The sequence below is a fragment of the Triticum urartu genome, chromosome 3 (genome assembly GCF_003073215.2).
Source record: "Triticum urartu cultivar G1812 chromosome 3, Tu2.1, whole genome shotgun sequence".
NCBI classification, from domain to species: Eukaryota; Viridiplantae; Streptophyta; class Magnoliopsida; order Poales; family Poaceae; genus Triticum; species Triticum urartu.
Genome location: NC_053024.1, coordinates 74240842 through 74262960, shown reverse-complemented (window position 1 = coordinate 74262960; position 22119 = coordinate 74240842). Strand labels below are relative to the sequence as shown.

The following is a 22119-nucleotide window of genomic DNA, read 5'->3' as shown; positions in this document are numbered from 1 at the left end:
CGGATGGGCCCGCGGGGGCCGGGGACGGGCCTCCCGGGCCGGCGGCGGGACAGGCCGCGGCGGGACACGTGGCGGCCTGGGAGTGGGCGCGAGCGGCGGAGCGGACGCGTCTGGCCGGGGCGGACGTGTCCGGCCGGCGCGGATCTGGGATTTCGGGTTTCGGGGAGAGGGGGATCCGGAATTTCGGAGGAGGGGCTAGTTTTATAGGTAGAGGGAGCTAGGAGAGTCCAAATGAGGTGCGGTTTTCGGCCACGCGATCGTGATCGAACGCTCTAGATGATGGAGCAGAGTTAGGTGGGTTTTGGGCCAAATTGGAAGGGTGTTGGGCTGCAACACACACGAGGCCTTTTCGTCCCTCGGTTTACTGTTGGAGTATCAAACGAAGTCCAAATGATACGAAACTTGACAGGCGGTCTACCGGTAGTAAACCAAGGCTGCTTGGCAAGTTTTGGTCCAATCCGGAAATGTTTAATCCCCACACATGAAAGAAAGCTAGAAATGACCACCGGAGGAGAACGAAGCGCCGGAATGCAAAACGGACAACGGGGAAAAAGCTCGAATGCATGAGACGAACACGTATGCAGATGCAATGCACATGATGACATGATATGAGATGCATGACAACGACAACAACACACGGAGACAAAACCCGAACCCGAGGAAATAATTATAACTTAACGCCGGAAACGGCAGAGTTGGAGTACAAATTGGGAAAGTTACATCCGGGGTGTTACAACACTCCACCACTACGAAAGGATCTCGTCCCGAGATCTAGGACTGAAAGAACGCCGGGTACTCAGAACGGAGGTGATCCTCGCGTTCCCAGGTAGCTTCACGGTCGGAATGGTGTGACCACTTGACTTTGAGAAATTTGATTGACTTGTTGTGAGTCTTGCGTTCAGTCTCTTCAAGAGTAGCAACTGGGTGCTCATGATAGGAGAGATCTTCTTGGAGCTCAATGTCCTCGAAGTTGACGGTGTGGTCAGGAGTCCTGAAGCACTTTCGAAGCTGAGAGACATGGAACACGTCATGAACATTTGCAAAGTTTGAAGGAAGCTCGAGTTGATCGGCGAGATCACCTCTCTTGCTGACAATCTTGAAAGGTCCCACGTATCTAGGGGCAAGCTTCCCTTTGATACCGAAGCGACGAGTACCTTTCATAGGAGAGACGCGGAGGTAAACATGATCTCCGATCTCGAAAGCCAAATCACGGTGCTTACTATCATAGTAGCTCTTCTGACGGGATTGGGCTGCTTTGAGGTTATCACGAATGACTTTGCACATTTCTTCTGCCTCTGTGATTAAGTCATTACCCAAAAGCTGACGTTCACCGGTTTCAGACCAGTTGAGAGGGGTACGGCACTTCCTGCCATACAGAATTTCAAATGGGGCCTTGCCCGAACTTGATTGAAAACTGTTGTTGTAGGAGAATTCAGCATAAGGAAGACAATCCTCCCACTTCATGCCGAAGGAGATCACACAAGCCCTGAGCATATCTTCAAGAATCTGGTTGACACGCTCGACTTGACCGCTAGTTTGAGGATGGAAAGCTGTGCTGAAGCGGATGTTCGTGCCCATGGCCTTCTCAAAAGAATCCCAAAACTTCGAGGTAAAGATGCTGCCATGGTCTGAAGAGATCACTTGAGGAATACCATGCAGAGAGACAATTCGAGAGGTATAGAGTTCTGCCAATTGAGCTGCAGTGATCGACTCTTTGATAGGCAGAAAATGAGCCACTTTGGTGAGTTTGTCGATGACAACGAATATAGCATCATTGCCACGCTTGGACTTTGGAAACCCAGTCATGAAGTCCATTTCAATGTGGTCAAACTTCCATTCTGGAATGGAAAGAGGTTGGAGGAGACCTGCTGGCCTTTGGTGTTCTGCCTTCACTCTTCTGCAGACATCACATTCATTCACAAATTGAGCGATCTCGCGCTTCATTCGGGTCCACCAATAAGCTTGCTTAAGGTCCTGATACATCTTCGTGCTCCCAGGGTGGATGGAGAGGAGAGAATTGTGAGCCTTGTTCATGATCACTTTACGGAGGTCACCTTTGGGTACAACAATAAGATCCTCGAAGAAAGGAGTGTCCTTGTCATCAAGGCGGTAGCACTTGTACTTGGAATGACTCTTGACAATCCCAATCTTCACCTTTTTCACCATAGCATCAAGAAGCTGGGCTTGGCGAATCTGGTCTTCCAGGGTAGGAGAGACTAGAAGGTTGGCGAGGAAACCTTGGGGAACAACTTGAAGATTAAGTTTGCGGAAAGCTTCACAAAGCTCGGGTTGATAAGGCTTAAGAATCAGACTGTTGCAGTAAGCCTTTCTGCTCAATGCGTCAGCGATCACATTGGCCTTGCCTGGAGTATACTCAATACTCGGATTATACTCTTGAATCATTTCGACCCATCGAGTTTGCCTGACGTTGAGATTAGGCTGAGTGAAGATGTACTTGAGACTCTTGTGATCAGTGAAAATGTCCACTTTTCTTCCCAATAGAAGATGTCTCCAAGTCAAAAGAGCATGCACAACTGCCACCAACTCGAGATCATGAGTGGGGTAGTTCTTCTCATTAGGCTTCAACTGGCGAGATGTATAAGCAACAACTCTCTTCTCTTGCATCAAAACTGCGCCAAGACCTTGGAGAGAGGCATCACAAAAGACCTCGTATGGCTTGGATTCATCAGGCGGAGTCAGAACTGGAGCAGTGATCAATTTCTCTTTCAAAGTGTTGAAAGCAATGTCACACTCCGGAGACCAAACGAACTTGACGTGCTTCTGAAGAAGATTAGAGAGAGGCTTCGTGATCTTAGAAAAGTTTTCAACGAATCTTTGACAATAGCTTGCGAGACCGAGGAAGCTACGGAGTTGCTTCACGTTCTGAGGAGGTTCCCAATTCACAATTGCAGACACCTTCTCAGGATTCACGGCAATGCCCTTGGCAGAGATGATATGACCAAGATAAAGAACCTCATCGAGCCAAAATTCACACTTGGAGAACTTGGCGTAGAACTGATGTTCCCTGAGCTTATCAAGCACCAAACGCAAGTGCTTGTCATGATCTTCCTTGTTCTTGGAGAAAACCACAATGTCATCGAGATAGACCAAAACGAAGTCATTGGTGTAGGCGTTGAAGATGAAGTTCATCATGCGAGAGAACGTCGGAGGAGCGTTGACGAGGCCAAAAGACATGACAGTGTATTCATATGAACCAAAGCTTGTCCTGAAAGCCGTCTTGGGAATATCTTGCTCACGGATTCGAATCTGATGATAACCCATACGGAGATCAAGCTTGGAGAATACTTGGGCACCTTTGAGTTGTTCGAACAGCTCATTGATGTTGGGAAGTGGGTATTTGTTCTTGATGGTTTTCTTGTTAACTAGACGGTAATCAACACAAAGTCGGTCCGTTCCATCCTTCTTCTTCACAAAAAGAACACCACAACCCCACGGAGAAGAACTAGGCCGGATGAGACCCATTTTCTCTTGAATATCGAGTTGCTTCTTCAGCTCCTTCAACTCTTCAGGTCCGAGCTTGTAAGGATGTTTGCACACAGGTTCCGTGCCAGGCTCAAGATCAATAACGAATTCAACTGGCCGGTGCGGAGGCATTCCTGGGAGCTCTTCTGGAAAGACGTCTTGATATTCGCAAACGACTGGAATTTGCGAGATAGCATCCAGTTCACCCTTCTCATTGAGAGAAAACAGACGGATGGTATCATCACGAGCGGCAAAGACAATTACATCCTCAGACGGATGAGTCAATTGAATCTGCCTGGCAGCACAATCAAGACATGCCTTGTGCTTAGAAAGCCAATCCATTCCGAGAATAAGATCAATATCCGAGTTACCAAGGATCATTGGGGAAGCCAGAAACTTGAAATCACCCATCGAGATAGAAATATCCGGAACTTCGTAGTTAGCAAGCAAGCATCTACCCGGAGAGACAACTGCTAATGGCTTATGCATAACTTGAGAAAACCAGCCATGCTTAGATGCAAAAGGTCTCGAGATAAAACAATGCGATGCACCAGTGTCAAAAAGAACTTTTGCAGGAACATCGTTAATAGGAAGGTTACCCATGATGACATCTGAAGAATCCTCTGCCTGAGCTGCATTCACCATATTGACCTTGGCGTACTTGGGGTTATGCTTGACCGCACAGGAGGAGGAGGAGGAGGAAGACGCCTCTGGTTGAAACACTTGTTGGCATAGTGACCCTTCTATTGGCACTTGTTGCACGTAACCTTTGAAAGCGGACGGTGATACGGAGCACTCGATCTTGGAGCTTGAGACGAAGTCTTGTTCTGAAAGCCAGGGTTGGGTGGGTGGGAAGAACCACTGCCACCTTTGCTCTTCTGCTGATACGGCTGACGAAACGGAGGAGGAGGAAGCCAATACTTCTGCTGCTTGGCCACTTGAGTAGAGGAAGAAGAAGTAACATCTCTGGCTCGCTTCTTGGAAGCATCACACCTCAACTGAGCAGCCTCTTGCTTCAGTGTCATGTTGTAGAACTCATCGTATCTCAAGGGCTCAAAGAGAACAAGAGCAAGCTGGATTTCTTCTCTGAGACCACCCCTGAATTGGTATATCATGCTCTTCTCATCAGGGACGTCCTGCTTGGCAAAGCATGCGAGCTTCTGGAACAACTTGTTGTAGTCATAGACAGACAAAGAGCCTTGCTTCAGATTGCGGAATTCCTCACGCTTGCTTTCAACCACGCTTCGAGGAATATGATGAGCTCGGAAATCTCGACGGAAATCATCCCAAGTGATAACACGTCCACCTCTGGAGTCCTTGTACTGCTGGAACCATTCTGCAGCTTGATCTTTGAGATGGAAGGAAGCGAACTTAACAAAGTCCTCAGGCCTGACGTTACTGCACTCGAAATGCTTACACAGATCCACAAGCCAATTGTCAGCATCGGTTGCCTCAACACAATTGCTGAAAGTCTTTGGCCCGTTAGCAAGGAACTGGTTGAGTGAAGCAAAGTGATTCTGATTGCTGCCTTGATTCCCTTGGTTGCCTTGATTGCGCTCTTGAAGAATTTGCATGATCAACTGTGTGTTTGCATTGGTTGCGGCCATCACAGCTTGCCATGCCTCCGGAGGAGGTGGAGGTGGTGGCGGATTAGGATTCGGAGTCGTGCGCGTTGGAGGAGCCATCCTGAAGAGGTTGACCACCATTAGCACATTGATAGACAAATATTGAAGCTGAATCCAACGGAATGAAAATTGCAACATATAGTCTTCACATCCGAACAGAATGAACGAATGCATTCCTCTTGAAATGGTCACAAATCCATAAATTGAGAAGCCACGTAGAATTAAGGTAGAGAAATAATTCAACAAGGTACGGATCAAGAACGAATAATCGGTAAGAAATCCCAATCTCAAACCAATATCCGTGGAAGAAGAACTAGAGCTACTAGAATTCCCACCTATGAAACTCCCGAACCTTTCCGGTTATGCAATCAGGTGTTGGGGATACAGGGGAAGCATAATATCTCACCCAAACTAGCAAATCCTACATCCAGCTGTATCCATCCTTCAACACATAACCAAGAAACCTTCGAAAACCATCTACCTCAACCTTTGAAAAGCATCCGTTATACAAGTTATGGCGATACTCCCGAACTCCCACCCCAGTACTGGGTGGCGTCGAGGTTATCTCACCAATGAACTGCATAAAAGAGATTTTCGATGTCGGCGTACTAGACTCAGGTATTCCAGAACTGCAACGATAAAATTATGATGACAACACCTCAGAGCTCAACTCCCCGGGACACTTCCACTAAACCCCTGACAGGAGGCACCAAGACAATGTTCTCATCATAAAACCATTGGAACGATTCCAAGATACTCGTGTGATCCTAAAAAAAAATTTAGTGAAATTTGAGAAGAGAAGAGTCAAAACTCTACATCATGATGCCTTACCAGAGCGATGAGGAGACTGGGAAGTAAAAAGAATTCCTAATCTCTCCGATATATAATTCCTAAAAGATTCAAAACATTTTTCTAGACACAACTCGGCTGCTAAAAACGATCAAGCAATGGGGCTCCTAAGGTCGGGGATGGCTCTGATTACCAACTTGTAACACCCTCGATGCGACTATATCTCCCACGTGTCGAGGCACGACTTAGAGGCATAATCGCATTGAAGGCATATGTCGCAAGTTAGGCAATCTTCACAACATCCCATGTAATATGAATAATAAAGGGGAGATAACATAGTTGGCTTACACTTGCCACGTCAATCAAGTGCATAAATAACATTACATCATCCAAACACTCATGGCCCGACTACGGCGCCAAAATAAAAGATAACCCAACATGCGACACGGTCCCGTTCACCCCCAACTGGGCACCACTACTGATCATCGGGAAAGGAAACATAGTAACGTTGAGAGTCTTCGTCGAACTCCCACTTGAGCTCATACGCGTCTCCTGGAGCGGAATCATCAGGCCCTGCATCTGGTGTAATAGTAATCTGTGAGCCACAGGGAGTCAGCAATCTCACACCCTCGCGATCAAGACTATTTAAGCTTATAGGTATGGCAAGGTAAATATGAGTGGAGCTACAGCAAGCGACTAGCAAGTATGGTGGCTAACTTATTCGCAAAAGAGAGCGAGAAGAGGAGGCAAAGCGCGAGCGAGAATCTAGAGAACAACCTACGCAAACATTACTCCAACACCGTGTCCACTTCTCGGACTCCGCCGAGAAGAGGCCATCATGGTAACACACTCAGTTGATTCATTTTAATTAAGTTAAGGTACAAGTTATCTACAACCGGACATTAACAAATTCCCATCTGCCCATAACCACGGGCGCGGCTTTCGAAAGTTCAAATCCCTGCAGGGGAGTCCCAACTTAGCCCATGACAAGCTCTCACGGTCAACGAAGGAATAGACCTCCTCCCAAGACGTTCCGATCAGACTCGGTATCTTGGTAATTCAAGACACTTCGACAGGTTAAAACAAGACCACCAAGACCGCCCGAATGTGCCGACAAATCCCGATAGGAGCTGCACATATCTCTTTCTCAGGGCACACTCAGATTGTCTAAACTTCCGGTAGGCCAGCCCAGAGTTGCCCCTGGTAGCCACCGGCGGCTGACAGTTGGACCAACACTCAGAGGAGCACTGGCCCGGGGGGGTTAAAACAATGATGACCCTTGAGTCTGCAGAACCCAAGGGAAAGAAAAGGCTAGGTGGCAAATGGTAAAACCAAGGTTGGGCATTGCTGGAAAAGCTTTAATCAAGACGAACTATCAAGGGGTTCCCATTATAACCCAACCGCGTAAGGAACGCAAAATCCGGGAACATAACACCGATATGACGAAAACTAGGGCGGCAAGAGTGGAACAAAACACTAGGTGAGAGGCCGAGCCTTCCACCCTTTACCAAGTATATAGATGCATTAAGATAACATAGCAATATAATGATATCCCAACAAGTAAATAAATGTTACAATAGGAACGGCCTCCAATCTTCACCTGCGACTAACAACGCTATAAGAGGGGTTGAGAAAAGCGGTAACATAGCCAATCAACGGTTTGCTAGGACATGGTGGGTTAGAGGTTTGACATGGAAATTTGGGAGGCTTGCAAGCAAGTGGTAGGCATCGTAGCATTGGCATAGCAAAAGAACGAGCAAACTAGCATAGCAAAGATAGTAGTGATTTCGAGGGTATGATCATCTTGCCTGCACAGTTGTCAGAGTTGACTGGATCCTCGAAAGCAAACTCAACGGGCTCCTCGTTAGCGAACTCGTATCCCGACTCTACCCAAACAAGACAAACAAGCAACAAGGATACAATCAACCACGTGCAAGGATCAAGCAATATGATGCAATGATGATATGCTATGCGGGATGCGATGCGGGATGCAAAATGTAAGATATGATAGGAAATGCATGAACCTGGCCTCAACTTAGAAAACCAAGTGTGCCACTAGAAAGATGAGATGAAATCGCTAGAAAACGATATAAAGAACGCCGGAATCGGAGTTACGGTTTGGAAATGGCAAGCGATTCAAAAATGACACCGGTGTGCGATTTACAGCAAGTAGCCATATAAATGCAACGACATGAGCATGCTACAGCACCCAAACAAGACAATAAAATACATGGCAGTGATGCATTCAAGATGCTTAACAAAAGTCTAGCACTGAGCCTCGGCCAATTCATCCATTAACAGGTTCAAACAAGCATGGCAAAAATGCATATGACAAACAGATCTCAGACTTAGTGAAATTAACACTTGTCTGGAATTTCAGATCAGGTAGCCCTCTTCGGAGCAACAAAACTACATGCTACAGGATCTTAACATGGCAAAGTAAAGCATGGTATGGAGCTACTCAAAGAGCTTAACAAAAGTCCCTTAGTGACCTTGAGCCAAAAGGGATCAGAAAATACAATTGCAAGCATGTGAACATAGCAAAAACATAATCAGTTTTCAGACTTAGTGAAAAACTGACACATGCTGAAATATAACTCAAGTAGGCATGTTTACGAGCTCGATGCACTCACTATGGTGCAAGTCAAGGCAAGAAAAGCATACACCCATCAAGAAGGCACAAAATTAAAGCTAGACATGGAAAGAACAATAGCATAGCATGCACGGATCAACTACAACATCATCGGCAAAATTGCAAACAAGTTGACAATCTGCCCAGATTCACAAAGTAGCAAAAGTAGAGCTCGATTGACTCAAGCTAGTGTGCTCCATAATTGCAAACAAAGACATGGATAGATAGAGCACTACAATATTAACAAAACATCCTTATTGATCATCCTCAAAAGAGGCACGGATCACTAGGAAACAACATGAACATATGGATCATGAGATAAACAGAACAAGGACTTAGTGGAATTGCTAAGTCCCTGAAAACAGAATTACTAAGTGCACCACTTTGCAAGCTTGCACTAGTCACCACACACATCACAAAACTACATGGGTTGCACCTCTGGAAAGATGACAAAACCCTTAACAAAACACATTTAGAGCATCAGGGCATAGCATACACACATTAATCATGGCAAAAATGAAAAAAACCTAAATGGAGTAGCAGATCTGACAATTATCTCAAGTAGCCCTCTTCTAACAGCATTTCGGGCATCAAGATGAACTCAAATGAAAATAATGCAATGGAATGAAATGATGTACTCTCTGAGATGAACATTTTGATATGCTATATGCATGAATCGGAGCTACGGATGCAAAGTTACGGGGCTAGGAAGAAGGGCACATGGATCTGGAATCTTAGGGACTTAGACGAAATTTACCACCGGATCTAGGGTTTACTGTTCACGCACGCAAACCGAGGACGGATCCGTCAAGGATGGCGGCTGCTCCGGCGAGGGCGGCCGGGCGCGGCTCAGCGGCGCGGGGCCGGGCCGGCGTGAGGCGGCGGCGAGCGCGGTGGCGCGGCGCGGTGGCGGCGGCTGGTGGTGGCGGCGCGGCGCGGTGGCGGCGGCTGGTGGGCGGAGGCGGCGGCGGCGGCTGGTGGGTGGAGGCGGCGGCGGCGGCGGCGCGCGCCTGCGGCTGCGGCTCGGAGGAGGAGGCGGCGCGCGGCGGCGGGGAGCAGGGAGGCGCGGGGCGGCGGATGGGCCCGCGGGGGCCGGGGACGGGCCTCCCGGGCCGGCGGCGGGACACGTGGCGGCCTGGGAGTGGGCGCGGGCGGCGGAGCGGACGTGTCCGGCCGGCGCGGATCTGGGATTTAGGGTTTCGGGGAGAGGGGGGTCCGGAATTTCGGAGGAGGGGCTAGTTTTATAGGTAGAGGGGGCTAGGAGAGTCCAAATGAGGTGCGGTTTTCGGCCACGCGATCGTGATCGAACGCTCTAGATGATGGATCAGAGTTAGGTGGGTTTTGGGCCAAATTGGAAGGGTGTTGGGCTGCAACACACACGAGGCCTTTTCGGTCCCTCGGTTAACCGTTGGAGTATCAAACGAAGTCCAAATGATACGAAACTTGGCAGGCGGTCTACCGGTAGTAAACCAAGGCCGCTTGGCAAGTTTCGGTCCAATCCGGAAATGTTTAATCCCCACACACGAAAGAAATCTAGAAATGACCACCGGAGGAGAACGAAGCGCCGGAATGCAAAACGGACAACGGGGAAAAAGCTCGAATGCATGAGACGAACACGTATGCAGATGCAATGCACATGATGACATGATATGAGATGCATGACAACGACAACAACACACGGAGACAAAACCCGAACCCGAGGAAATAATTATAATTTAACGCCGGAAACGGCAGAGTTGGAGTACAAATTGGGAAAGTTACATCCGGGGTGTTACATCAAGTGAGCACGTGTAAAGGAGATGATTCACCTTTGGGTATGTCAAGTAGATGTCGCATGTGTCACTCACCAAACGGACTCTTGCCATGGTGATGTCCATAGGATGCTCCGCATCATCTCCCCCCCCTGGGAAAGATCCGACCTCAGATCGAAACCAAATCACCATGGGAAAGAGATGGCTTCGCCATGTAGAAGTGGACGTTCACCAAGTACTCGTTGTCTTGAAGCTCGAAATGGGCACTCTCCAATGTCGCACCGTCTAGTGATTCCTTCAAAAAGAGCAAGGACAACAAACACTTGGAAAAACAAATGTGGTTAGCGTTAGTGCAAAACCAAGCATTCAAGAGATGGTTCACCAAACAAGTGTCGTCATCAAGCATAGCATAGGGTGTGACAAAGGATTGTGACATGGCATGTAAGCATATCAATCGAGCACAAGCAAAGAAATCATGGGGATAAGTATGCAATTTTGAGGTAGAGATGCAAATATGTTTGACAAGTGAACAAGCATCTACCTCAAGATCATAGCAATCATGCATAAAGAACTCGACAAATGGTCGATGGTAGGCATAAGAAACATTCACAACACCAAATAAAATGAAGTGTCTAAACACATGGAACAAGTGTAAGACAATCCAAGCATAACATGCATAGGGTGTAGTGAAGATAATGTGGCACTCAACACAATAGAAAGAGCAATTGTTCATCATGTGCGAGGCAATCAAGTCAAACGTGTAGCAATCAATGGGACACGACATATGTGAAGTGATGACATTGTTGCAACCAAACATATGAGAGGAGCATGTAATCCAAGAATTGGATGCAACCCACAAGGCATATATATCATGATGCATCGAATGGTGAAAATGACAAGTCAAAGCAATATCTCTAACATGTGTGCAATCAAGTGGTCCAATATGAACAAGAAGTCTCATGGTGCAAGCAACGGAAGTAGTATGATCCGCAATATCCATACTCAAGAAAGATGTCACCTTGAAGGCGTGTCCTTGTGCATTCTTCACAATGCCGAAGTGGTAGGAAAGGTGTTGGAGAAGTGAGTCGTGGTCGAATGTATGAGGCTCGCTCTCAAGAGCTCGAATGGTCAACTCATGTGAAGCGAAAGTCGACACAAGGTCCAAGTATCCTACACAAAAGAGACACAAACGAAAGAAATTGTGTGTGTGGTAAATGTACACATCATCCACCATGATGTGTATGTGCACGTGAGAGTTAGGACAAGATAAGCATCACTCAAAGAAATTTGATGCATGGTATAAGAACATGTCATCCATCATGAAAGAATAGTTATTGTGTATAACATGATGGGGATGCAAATTGAGCATACAAATATATGGGACATCAATATCATGTCCGTACATGGGGAGCATATTGTGCACATAAGTATGAGGATCATGCAATGGATTGGATGGATCAAAATCTCCTAAAATGTATGAGGAAACTATGGGGGTCTCCTCATGAGAAATAATGGAAACATCATACGGAGAAAATGGACAACATCCAAAACAATGCATATCCGAAGCTAGGTGGTCATGGCATGGCATATGACATAAATGATGCAAAGGGAGCATATCAATATCATCACAAGAAAAACAAATGCCAATAACCATGGGCTTTTCATCTATGCCATAAGTGCAAATTGGGTTAATTTTAATGGCATATGCATAGTCACTACGATGATATTGCAAATATGAGATATGATTGATCTCATGCATAGCATATGACAAGTCAAGCGGATTGTCAAACATGATGTGACCTAGAGAATTATCACAAGAAATCCTATGTAACATAGCATCACAACTAATAGACTCCACATGAGAATCATCATACTCATCATAAATGGGCAAGAAATCATCACATAAGGAAGCCGCACTAGCATGAAGCATGGTCATAGGTTGATCAACATCATGCAAGCAATCAATGTCAAGAATGTCCACTAGTGGGACTAGAGCATCACCTTCACCTATTTTACCTTGTTCATTCCACTTAAGTGGTGTAGGTGAGGTGGGTAAGACCAAATGGTGGTCAATATCATCATCTTGATTGAACAATGTGGGGGTGCATCATATTCCACCATGGCCATCGTCTTGTCCAAAGGTAGGACGAAGTCATCGAGAATCGGCGCGTCATCATATATGGGACCTAACACCAAATGAGAAGACACAATAGAGGTAGAGGTTAAGTTGTTAGGAATCATAGTGGCATCACTCTCTTTATGTGGTGGTTCACTCACTCCCTCAAGGTAGGTGCACTCAATGTCACATATGGTGGAGTCACTCATCTCACTCAAGTGGTGGGGGTTGTGGCTCTCCTCACATGGGAATTGTGGCAAAACATCATATATCGGGCTAGTGGTGAAGTCACTTTCACTCTCAATATGGTGGCTAAAGTCACACAATTCAACATATGTCGCCGTGGTCGAAGGGAAAATCCCATGCTCAACCATCTTGTTGTCGTCGCTGTGGATGAAGGCCGAAGATGGCATATCACTCTCGCCTCCTAAGATGGAAGCATCCTCCGTGCTCGTCACCATGTCGCATGCCTCCAAAGCATGTTCCTTGATTGGCTCCATAGTCGTAGTCGTCGCAACACCGTCTTGAAAAAGAGTCGAAGTAGACTCGGCACCATCAATGCCACAAAGAGGGATGGCGATGAAGTCGAACTTGGGAGCATCGTCTTGGAGCTCGTCGGGCTTGGACATCTTGGTTGTACTATCCTCATGCTCGCCTTCTTGGAGCTTGGTCTTCGAGAAGTGTGCTTGGGGTGGAGAATCCTTGGCCTTCATGAGTTCTTGTTTCGCCTTGAGAGCACCAATGTAGTAGTCGTCGAGGGACTTGTAGTTCTCGAGGAAGAGAGTCTTGGAGATGTCGTTGTGCAATCCCATCATGAAGTGGAACTTCATCGGAATGGGGTCGTCCACGCCGGCTCATCGCAAGGCTTTCTTAATCTCCTTGAAGTACTCGTCGATGGACTTGGATCCTTGGGTGGTGTTCTCCAATTGGCATAGAAGTTGTTCCATGTAGGTTGGAGTCACGAACTCGTGCCGTAAAGCTCTCTTCGTCTTGGGCCAACTCATGTTGTAGGTCTCCGAAGGTGTGTGAAGCCACCATGTGGACGCGTAGTCGTGGAAGTTCCTTGTGGCGCACTTCACTTAATCTTTGGGAGGAACTTGATGTAGCTTGAGGTAGTCGTCCATCAAACGCTCCCACTCAAGATACTCCTCGGGTTCTTGAGTCCCATAGAAAGGAATTGCGTGGTCAATGTCGAGGTCGTAGTAGCTCGTGGAAGTCGCGGACTTGAGCTTGGGGAGCTTCTCTTGAGGTGCTTGTGGGCGAAGATGCCGTATGTCCGTAGGCAAAGATGCCTTGAAGTCGCTTGGCAAAGATGCCAAGGGAGATGGTGAAGTCGTTGAGCGGTTGTTGGTGTTGAGCTCTTGACCTTCACGTTCGTGATGGTGATGGTGTCGATGCCGATGTGACCTTGCCAGAGATGGTTTCTCGGAGGCATGTGCTCTTGAGCGTCTTCTTGGAGATGAGGAAGACCGCTTGTAGGACTTGATGAGGGCTTTGATCTCCTCCATTTGAGCTTGCATCTTGGCATCGGTGGAGTTGTTCGTGGCATCGAACTCGCCGTTGTTGTTGTAGACCGAAGATGAAATGCCTTGCCTATCCATCACAAGGCTCGAGCAAATATGAGTGGGAGAAAGAGAAGAACTATACCAAATGTACCTTGACCGACGTTGAAGATGGATCAATGATCACTCAATGATGTAACAAGGAAATAGCACAATTGGTACCAATTCTTGTCAGTTTCTCACACCTACACAAATAAGGCTTATGGTGGAGCTTGGTGAGGATAGTGGCACAAAAATTTGATGCGAAATGTTAGCAAGAGTCAATAATGTTGAAAGAGATTCACAAATTCGCAAGTGAAACAAGTAGACCAATAGCAATGAATGGCACACGGAAACGCACACACGGATAGATAAATGGGGTCGTGCAACCAAGGAATGAGCTCAAAATGTGGAATCCACGGAAAATGCTCTTGTTGCACAGCTCTAGAGAGACGCTAGCACGATTTCTCAATAGGCGGATACGACACTTGTGCACAACCTATAGGAGACAAAAATGCAACGACTTCTATCCCAAGTATGGTATGTATATGATGTTCCGGTGGTATGATCCAAGATGATCGGATATGACAATCTTATGCAATGTGGTATGATGCTATGGCACTTGCTTACGAGCTCTGTGTTCACTCTTTTTCTTTGCTTAAAAGCTTATTCTTTTTTTTATATGGCCACAATGCGAAATGCACAAACCAAGGTAGCAATTGGGTATATATGGGAACAAACTTGTGGCACAAGAGATGATATGATGATACCAATATGATATGGTATGTATGCAATGTATGGTGTAGATCACTAATGTGCACAAGTAACGTTGCTGGGAATACTCAAATGTCTAGTCTTGATAGGCAAGTGACGCAAAATAGGCTAGGGGTTATCAATGCAATGGCAAGGGAATATACAATGGAGGGATACCCCGATACCAAGATGATATGGAGGTTATCGTCCTTGGCGATGATGAGTGGCGATGATCTTGATGGAGATACCAAGATGATGGAGACTCGTCCCTAAGTAGCCGATACACCTTAGGAAACGGAAAAACCGCGAACTCAAAATCTCAAACGTCAAATGTCAAATGGTGGTAGCGGGAAAGCGGTGGTGGTTGCGGAAGCTCAATGGGATTGCGGAAATGCAATGATGGGTTTTGCGAGTAGGCAATGCGGAAATGGAGGGTGAGGTGGTGGACTATACACGGTGTCGGAGTTGGAAGCACGGTCCCTAAGTAGCCGAAACACCTTAGGAGACACAACTCACAACACTAACAAAATTGGGTTAAGTTGGGGTGGTGGAAGTGTATGGTGGGCAAGCCTATGCAGAAGTTATGGTGGTGGTTGATGAAGAAGCGACTGTCCCTAAGTAGCCTAAACACCTTAGGAGACTCAATCACAACTCAAACAACCTCAAATACTATGGGGGACAAAATTGATTAGGTTGCGGAAGTCGGTGGTGGTTATGCGGAGGTTGTGGTGGAAGCCCTAGGCAAAGATGCCAAAGTTACAAAACATTTGATGGAGTCAAATGGCGATGGTAGTATTTTTGTGGGAAGGGGGATGTCAAGTGCTTTTCAACGAGCTAAAGAACGCGAAAAACGGACTCCAGATGAATTAGTTATGGACAAAACGGTGAAACGGAACAGGCTGAGTTGCCAGGGGCCGGATATCCGGGGGTCAGTGTACAGAACCGTGCAGATTTTGCGCTCCAGGAGCCAGATGTCCGGCTTGGGCCCGGATGTCCGGCACGACGATTCCAGATCTCGTTTGGGGTGGAAATTTTGGAATTGGGGGCGGAAATTGATAATTTTGGGGGCAAAATTGGAGAGATTTTGTGGATGGAAATTGGGGAAAAGTGGATGAAAAGATAGATCTACCTGCAACACACGAAATCCGCGGATCGAATCCAACAAAACTTCATCAAACAAAACAAATCACAAAAAAATGGGGGCTATTTTTGTGGGGAATTTTTGAATTAGGGACAAAATCAATAAAAACTAGGCTAGCAACACAACGGGGAGGCTCCAAAATCGTGATCAACGTGGCTCTTGATACCAATATGATGTAGGGTGGGGACCCTAGGGGCCGATCTTTCACGAAAGGAGCGGATCCTGCGAAGAACACGAGGAGGGAAACGAGGGGAAAATCACAAGGGGAGCACAAGAGAACACTCAAACCAACAAGTATGATCACACATGCGCTAGATCCATGAACACAAAGGAAGATACAAGATCCAAAGTCAACAACGGATGATACATAGGGTAACCGGTTCTTCTCCATGAGGAGGTCTTGATGGGGCCGCCCAAGAGGGGGTCTTGATGTCCTTCTCCGCAAGGAGGTCTTGAATCCAAAGGGATCTTCTCCGAAGAGGGGCCGCGGTCTCTCTCATGGAGTAGATCCGATGTGGATGAGCAATGCTCTATCTCTAAATATGAGCTAAACCAATGCTAACCCTAAAACGTAGGTGGAGGGAGAGTATATATAGTCTAAGGGGCGAAGGGGTACATGGGCCACGGCCCAGGTGCGCTGCATGCAGGCAGGGGCGGATGTCCGGGCATCGGGCCAGATGTCCAGGCCTTCCCGAGACGCCGGATGTCCGGGCGCTGGGGCCGGATGTCCGGGCTCGCAGTGTCCAGCCTTGTTGCTCTCTGGAATGGCGGGGTCCGGATTTCCGGGCTGGAGGCCGGATGTCCGGGAGCTCGAGACGCGCCGGATGTCCGGGCTGGTCGCCGGATGTTCGGGCCCTATAGACTTGGCCACTGGCTCCTTTGCTGCTGGTGACACTTCCAGGGGCCGGATGTCCGGGTCCTGGGAGCTGTCTCCGTCTTCTTCCATCGTCGCTTCCATGCTTCCCTCGCGGATGGTGTAGTTGTTCCTTGGCGCTTGCACTCCTCCCCGTCGTCCGTAGTGTTTCGACAATACCTATGCATGCACATGAGAGGTGTGTCAAGTAGTATACCATCCTCGAAGGGGTCAAGTGAGCACGTGTAAAGGAGATGATTCACCTTTGGGTATGTCAAGTAGATGTCGCACGTGTCACTCGCCAAACGAACTCCATAGGATGCTCCACATCAAAAAGTCATTCCCTATGCCTCAGTCATAGGTTCTATAAAGTATTCTATGTTGTGTACCAGACCTATTGTGTACCTCACCTTAAGTTTGTCAAGAGGGTACAATAGTGATCCAGGAGCGGATCACTGGACAGCGGTCAAAAATATCCTTAGTGGAATAAGGAAATGTTTCTCGGTTATGGAGGTGACAAAGAGTTCATCGTTAAAGTTACATCGATGCAAGCTTTGACGCCGATCTGGATGAATCAAAGTCTCGATCTAGATACATATCGAAAGTGGGAGCAATTAGCTAGAGTAGCTCCGTGCAAAGCATTGTAGACATAGAAAATTTGCAAAATTCATACGGCTCTGAATGTGGCAGACCCGTTGACTAAATTTCTCTCACAAGCAAAACATGATCACTCTTTGGGTGTTAATCACATAGCGATGTGAACTAGATTATTGACTCTAGTAAACCCTTTGGGTGTTAGTCACATGGATATGTGAACTAATCACATAAAGATGTGAACTATTGGTGTTAAATCACATGACGATGTGAACTAGATTATTGACTCTAATGCAAGTGGGAGACTGAAGGAAATATGCCCTAGAGGCAATAATAAAGTTGTTATTTATATTTCCTTATATCATGATAAATGTTTATTGTTCATGCTAGAATTGTATTAACCGGAAACTTAGTACATGGATGACAAATGTATGTAAAGAGACTTGCCGGTAATGAGATTGAACTTACGGGATGTTGCATTACGGAACGAGTAAAGAGACTTGCCGGTAACGAGATTGAACTAGGTATTGAGGTACCGACGATCGAATCTCGGGCAAGTAACATACCGATGACAAAGGGAACAACATATACCGTTATGCGGTTTGACCAATAAAGATCTTCATAGAATATGTAGGAACCAATATGAGCATCCCGGTTCCGCTATTAGTTATTGACCGGAGATGAGTCTCGGTCATGTCTACATAGTTCTCGAACCCGTAGGGTCCGCACGCTTAACGTTCGGTGACGATCGGTATTATGAGTTTATGTGTTTTGGTGTACCGAAGGTAGTTCGAAGTCCCGGATTTGATCACGGACATGACGAGGAGTCTTGAAATGGTCGAGACGTAAAAATCGATATACTGGAAGCCTATATTTGGACATCGGAATGATTCCGAATGGTTCGGGCATTTTTCCGAAGTACCGGGAGGTTACCGGAACACCCCGGAAAGTATATGGGCCTTATTGGGTCTTAGTGGAATAGAGGAGAGGGAAGGGAAAGGAGGGAGGCACACCCCCCAAGCCCAATCCGAATTGGGAGGGGGGCCGGCCCCCCTTTCCTTCCTCCCTCTGTCCTCCTTCCTTCCTCTCCTACTCCTACTTGCAAGGGCTCCTACTTCTATTAGGAAAGAGGAGGAATCATACTCCTGAAGGGAATAGGACTCCCTCAGGGCGTGCCATAAAGAGGGTCGGCCCTTCCCTTCCTTCACTCCTTTATATACGGGGGAGGAGGACACCCCATGGACACACAAATTGATCAGTTGATCTTTTAGCCGTGTGCGGTATCCCCCTCCACCATAACCCACCTCGATTATATCGTAGCGGTGCTTAGACGAAGCCCTGTTTCGGTAGCAACATCATCACCGTCATCACGCCGTCGTGCTGACGAAAATCTCCCACGAAGCTCTACTGGATCGTGAGTTTGCGGGACGTCATCGAGCTAAATATGTGCAGATCGTGGAGGTGCCGTACATTTGGTACTAGGATTAGTCAATCGTAAAGACGTACGACTACATCAAACGCGTTGTCATAACGCTTCCGCTTACGGTCTACAAGAATATATAGACGATACGCTCCCCTCTTGTTGCTATACATCACCATGATCATTCCCCAACATAGTCAAAGAGAATTTTGGGACGCTGAAACTGAGAGAGTATGTATAAACGTAATGCTTAATTATCTAGTGTCAAAAACGTTTTAAGTATGAGACGGAGGGAGTACCAATCTATCTTCTACTCTAAAATTCTGATTATATACGTAGTAAAAACCACCACAAACAGACACCTTTCAACCATGGGCGAATTAACTGACTTCCATTGAAATCCAGTGGCTCTGTTTTTCATTTCAGACAGGGGACTTATGTCCACTCAAATTTGATTTTGGGATCCAAACAAATATTTTGAAAAAACAAAAAGATGATTTAGAATTATTTGAAGTTGTGTGCACCCCCAAGATTAAAGAGACACTTCAAGTTAGTACAAACTTGAGTCACTTATTTTGAGCCGGTAAGTTTGAAACAAAGTTGATGACATTTCAGAAATTTCATTGAAATTGTGCACTGAAATCGAAAACTAGTCACACAACACTCTCGAACACCATACGAGCAGAGATAGAAAACACAAGACACATCACGCATCTCAGGAAACTCACTCCCTAAGCATCGATCACTAGTTCACTACCCACTCAGCAGCTTCGATCCGGCGTGCAGGCAAAGGACCACTCTCTGGTTCGGTCGTCCCATCCATGCATCTCTCAGGCGACCTGGACCTGGATGGTCTTGGGCTTCTTGGGCTCTGGCGGCGGCAGCTTCTGCACGGAGACGGTGAGCACGCCGTCGCGGCAAACGGCGGAGACCTTCTCCATGTCGGCGTTGTCGGGGAGCACGAACTTGCGCATCAGCTTGCCCATGCGGCGCTCCATCCGCAGGTACCTGGCGTCCTCCTTCTCCTCCCTCCGCCGCTCGCCGCTGATCACTAGCACCCGCTCGTCCTCCACCTGCACCTTGATGTCGCCGGACCCCAGCCCCGGCATGTCCACCACGAACGCGTACGCGCCCGGCAGCTCCTTCACGTCGGCCGGGGTGGCCGCCATGGCGCGCGCGTCTCGGACGTAGGCACGCGTCGGCGTCGGGCCCTGCTTCTCGCCGGCGGCGTTGCCGGGCCCGCCGGCCTCGCCGTCGGGAATGTCCAGCAGGTGCTGCAGCGCCGCCATCAGCGGGGTCTCCAGCCCGAACATCCTGCCCTCCATTCTCGCTCGCTGCTGACCTCCGAGCTCGATCGGTCGGTCTCCTCGGATTGGACTGCGTTGGATTGTCTGCTGATTTTTTAATTTTTTTTGTGGAATGCCTTGGTGATGATGCGACGGGAGGAGGAGGGAGTTTATATCGGTGACGTGGGGCGGGGAGTCCGGATTCTGGAAGGTGACGGAAGCTTCTGAAACTTGGTGGAACGCGCGGGATGCGGCGACGCGGAAAGTTCCAGAGCTCCATCACGGTCTTTCTTTAGGAGCAGAGACATTTTCCTTTCACTTTTATTTTTGGAAAGATGATCCGTTCTCCAGAAACTTCTCCAATCCTCCCGTGCATATCTGCGATCACTGCTGGTTTGTGTCGAATTCAGGGACTAGGAGCATCGCAACATGGTCAGGAACAAACTCGGATAAATGTCAGTCACCTCAAAATAACGAAGATGTGTAGTAACAAAGATTTAGGGCAAGACAATGCTCCACACTCTTCGTGTATATACAAATAATAAAAGCACAAACAATTTTTTTTTATTCCGGATGCCGTGGTAAGATCTCAATTGTTTCTTTCTCTTTTAAAAAAGTTTATCAAAATTGTAAGCCGAAAAGCACAAAAAATGGCAGAAACCAAGTCACTGATATTTACAGGTTACAGGATCAAATATCTCAGATCGACCATCATGAAGCCTGCGCCGACTTCCCGGTGCTGCGCCCTCTGAACCCAACCACGCTCAGCTTACTTCCCACCTTATTCAGAGCATCCCCCTTCCCACCCTCCGGCCTGGCTCTGCTGCTCTTCCCGGCCTTCTCGCCGCCCTTGCTGCTCCCAGCTCTCACCGGCTTGGCCTTTCTGGCCTCTGCCAGCCTGGCCTTCGGCGGGTTCTTAGACGGCGAGTGCTTCCTGGACGAAGATGGCTGGCTCTTGGTCGACGACCGCTTTCTGGTCGAAGTTGTGTCCTTGACGGCGACCTTTGGTGACCTTCTCGACAGTGTGACTCCCCTTTTGTTACCCTTCTGGCTAGCAACTCTCGGAGCATCTGAACTCCTTGCCGACCTACCCCTCGGAGCATCTGAACTCCTTGCCGACCTTGCAGAAGTCCTTCCCTTGGTGCTTGGGTTTTGAGAGTTGGCGGAATCCCTCCTGACATTGCTAGTTGTCAGCGATTCTAAGCTCTCGTTTTTCTTCATGGCATCCTCGATCCTTGTCGCTAAACCCACATCTTTCTTTGCGACAAGGCTTGTAACTTTCCCTGCATCAGGCGGGAAATGACAATACGTGAGTATCAGCATGAAAGGTGGAAACACGTAGTACCTGCTTCTTTACCCAAAGACTACCCAGTTACAAGTACAGTTCACAGTTACAAGTACAGTTCACAAATCTGTCAGATTGCCACAAATAACATATCTTTGTTTGACCATCTCCCATCATCTCATTTCTAAAAAATACTAAAAAAAAAACTGCAGACCATTGTCCGATATAATACACTAAAATCAGAAGTTCCTACTAACTGCTGCCATCTCTTTCTCTAGATTTGCAAATCATGATTAGACTCGGCTAACATTTAGATGATTAGTATATCTGATTACTGCATGCAAACTGAAATAAGAATTTTAAGAATTCACAGCAGAGCATGCATGCAAATTTTATACGTATTACGTATGTAAGGTTAAGAGAGTTCATAGTGTGTGCAGTGGCTCCCATACAACAAATGAAAACGATTATGTGTCTGTTCCAGGTTACAGCAAAGAAGTGATTAATACCTTTGGCTCCCATACGCGCTGTTCTCCCTGTTCTGTGGAGATAATCAATCTGTAGTGCCAAAAATTTCTAGAATAAGAATCCTTGAGATTTTTGTGAATTTATTCACAGCAGAAATTAAAGAAATATGCAACTAAGACGTACAGAGTTTTTTGGGAAGTCAAACATGATGACATGGTCAACCTCCAGGTCTAGTCCTCTAGCTGCCAGATCAGTGCAGACTAATGTTGGGCAATCACCCTCTTCATTCCGGAACTTGTTTAGGTTCTCAACTCTACAAAAAGTTAAAGCTAGAAACAGTCAGCATAATTCAAGTAAAGTTTTGCAAATTTTCTTCTTCTTT

At 47.1% G+C, this 22119-nt stretch overlaps 2 protein-coding genes across 2 annotated transcripts; both read right to left on the bottom strand.

Moving 5' to 3' along the window:
- Positions 1 to 19302: 19302 nt before the first annotated feature.
- LOC125542956 (17.5 kDa class II heat shock protein) lies at positions 19303 to 20139 on the bottom strand. The gene has a single exon (XM_048706184.1). It carries the CDS (start codon positions 20021 to 20023, stop codon positions 19529 to 19531), a length of 495 nt encoding a protein of 164 aa, XP_048562141.1. The 5' UTR covers positions 20024 to 20139; the 3' UTR covers positions 19303 to 19528.
- A 389-nt stretch (positions 20140 to 20528) lies between these two features.
- LOC125542955 (DEAD-box ATP-dependent RNA helicase 39) lies at positions 20529 to 22050 on the bottom strand (the record flags this gene model as incomplete). Its single annotated transcript, XM_048706183.1, is given in 3 exon segments — positions 20529 to 21267; positions 21779 to 21827; positions 21921 to 22050. Coding segments are annotated over 3 exon segments (751 nt in total), but the record flags the coding sequence as incomplete, so codon positions are not given.
- Positions 22051 to 22119: the final 69 nt, after the last annotated feature.

Coding starts and splice junctions, on each gene's coding strand:
- LOC125542956 (XM_048706184.1), bottom strand. CDS start 20,023: ATGGAGGGCAGGATGTTCGGGCTGGAGACCCCGCTGATGGCGGCGCTG.